This window comes from Pygoscelis adeliae, unplaced genomic scaffold (genome assembly GCF_000699105.1).
Source record: "Pygoscelis adeliae isolate BGI_AS28 unplaced genomic scaffold, ASM69910v1 Scaffold392, whole genome shotgun sequence".
Classification (NCBI taxonomy): Eukaryota; Metazoa; Chordata; class Aves; order Sphenisciformes; family Spheniscidae; genus Pygoscelis; species Pygoscelis adeliae.
This window is the reverse complement of record NW_008824293.1, coordinates 1,145,752-1,147,338: the sequence shown is the minus strand read 5'-3', so window position 1 is coordinate 1,147,338 and position 1,587 is coordinate 1,145,752. Positions and strand designations below refer to the sequence as shown.

General features: G+C 54.9%; 1 protein-coding gene across 1 annotated transcript in view; it reads right to left on the bottom strand.

Annotated features, from left to right (window-relative positions):
- Positions 1-1,587, bottom strand: part of RAP1GAP2 (RAP1 GTPase activating protein 2) — a 21,601-nt gene that overhangs the window by 10,388 nt on the left and 9,626 nt on the right. Inside the window, exon 11 of the mRNA XM_009318833.1 lies at positions 432-532. Coding sequence (XP_009317108.1) covers positions 432-532 — 101 coding nt within the window. The remainder of the gene's footprint in view (positions 1-431; positions 533-1,587) is intronic.

Here is a 1,587-nt window from a genome sequence, read left to right as displayed (position 1 = left end):
CGGGTGGCCCAGAGCTGCCCGCAGCGGTGGGTGCCAGCCATGGGACCGGCGGTGCCAAGCACTGCCACGGCGGGCTGCCCGCGCCTGCCAGCCCACGGCCCTCGCCAGCAGCGGGGGGTCTCTGCCCGCGCTGTGACTGAGCCCGCAACACCGGACAGGGCACATTTCCATATGAAGTTCCTTTCATCTATAGCCAGATTTTCTTACAACCTCAAAACTGCAAGAAAGGAAGTTCTTTTCTCTTGGCAGCTCCAATTTTTTTTGGAAAACTCCCCCAGCTTTGAAAAACAAGCCAAAGCTATATTTGCTTCTGCTCGGTACATCCCGCTCATGGGTGAGATGACTTCTGTTCTCGCACGGTAGATATTTTTACATATGACATGGTCTCTGGTTAAATGTGTTTGTAAAATCATTCCTTTTATTTAACTTACCCTTTGAAGTCCTGGAGTGTTATCGTGTCTCCCAGAAAACTTAAGAAGTTCTTGAAGGCAGTGCTCTCTTCATTATTGCCAAACAACTCCTCCTCTTGGGTCTACAAAACACAGGGCGCATCTTTTGAGAGCCCCAGCCCTGCCTGTTTCCAGCAGCCAGCCTGCCCAGGCTGTGCAGCACCCGCCAAACCGGCTCCCGGGGGAAGGAGGAGGGTCTGGCCATGGCTCTGTCACCGCGGTGTTGGTCTGACGGAGCCGCAGAGGCCCCCGCACTGCCTGAGCTCAGCGTGACCAAAGCCACCATCCCCAGCGGCCGCCACGCACTGGGACAGCCCTGCGCCCTCGGGGACCCCCCAGGGCTGCTCCTCTGTCATGCTACGGGTGCTATGGACACAGGGACCACGGACACCACCAACGTGCAAGGTCCCTTTGAAATGCGCCTTCTGCTTCTCACCCTGCTCTGAGCACCTTCTTAAAACCAAACCTTGCTATCAGCACACAGTGCCACAGCAACAGAGAAAGGAACCCGCCCCAGCTCTAACGGCGGCTTCTGCTCAGGCCGCCTCTCCTTGCCCGCCCATCTCCTGCCACCTCCTGCCCCGTGTGTGACCCCCCCCGGGACCACGACCAGCACCTCGTCCCCGGGATGCCGCGCACAGCCACGGGCTGCTCCCCGCCTCCGCTCCCCAGCTGGCACCACCACGCTCGGCCACCAGCACCAGCTGTGGGCCGGTCGCAGCCCGCTCAGCCACCAAGGCACCCAAAGGTAAAGCTGCTGAGAGCGACTTCTGACCAAAAGCAAGGGACCTCAGGATAACGTACAGGAAATACCAAAATGCAAATGCATCCTTCATTGGAAAATCCAAGTCTTAATCATCCCTTGCGTGCTCTATTTCAAAACAATGAGACCTTAATTATGGTCTTGCATGAGTTACTCAATCCAAAATAAAATGCAATACGTAAAGATAATTAGAGTGCCTGTCAATAATCTTTGGTGAGTTATAAGACTCAGCTGTCTCTGCAGTCCCCATCCGGAGTCCCTCGGCTAATGACAGCATTTCCAGCAAACGCATGTCTTCATAGCCCACAGTCCTCCAAGACAAATGTAAATGTTTCACTGTCTAAACATATATCTGATTAAAATACCATGCCTGCT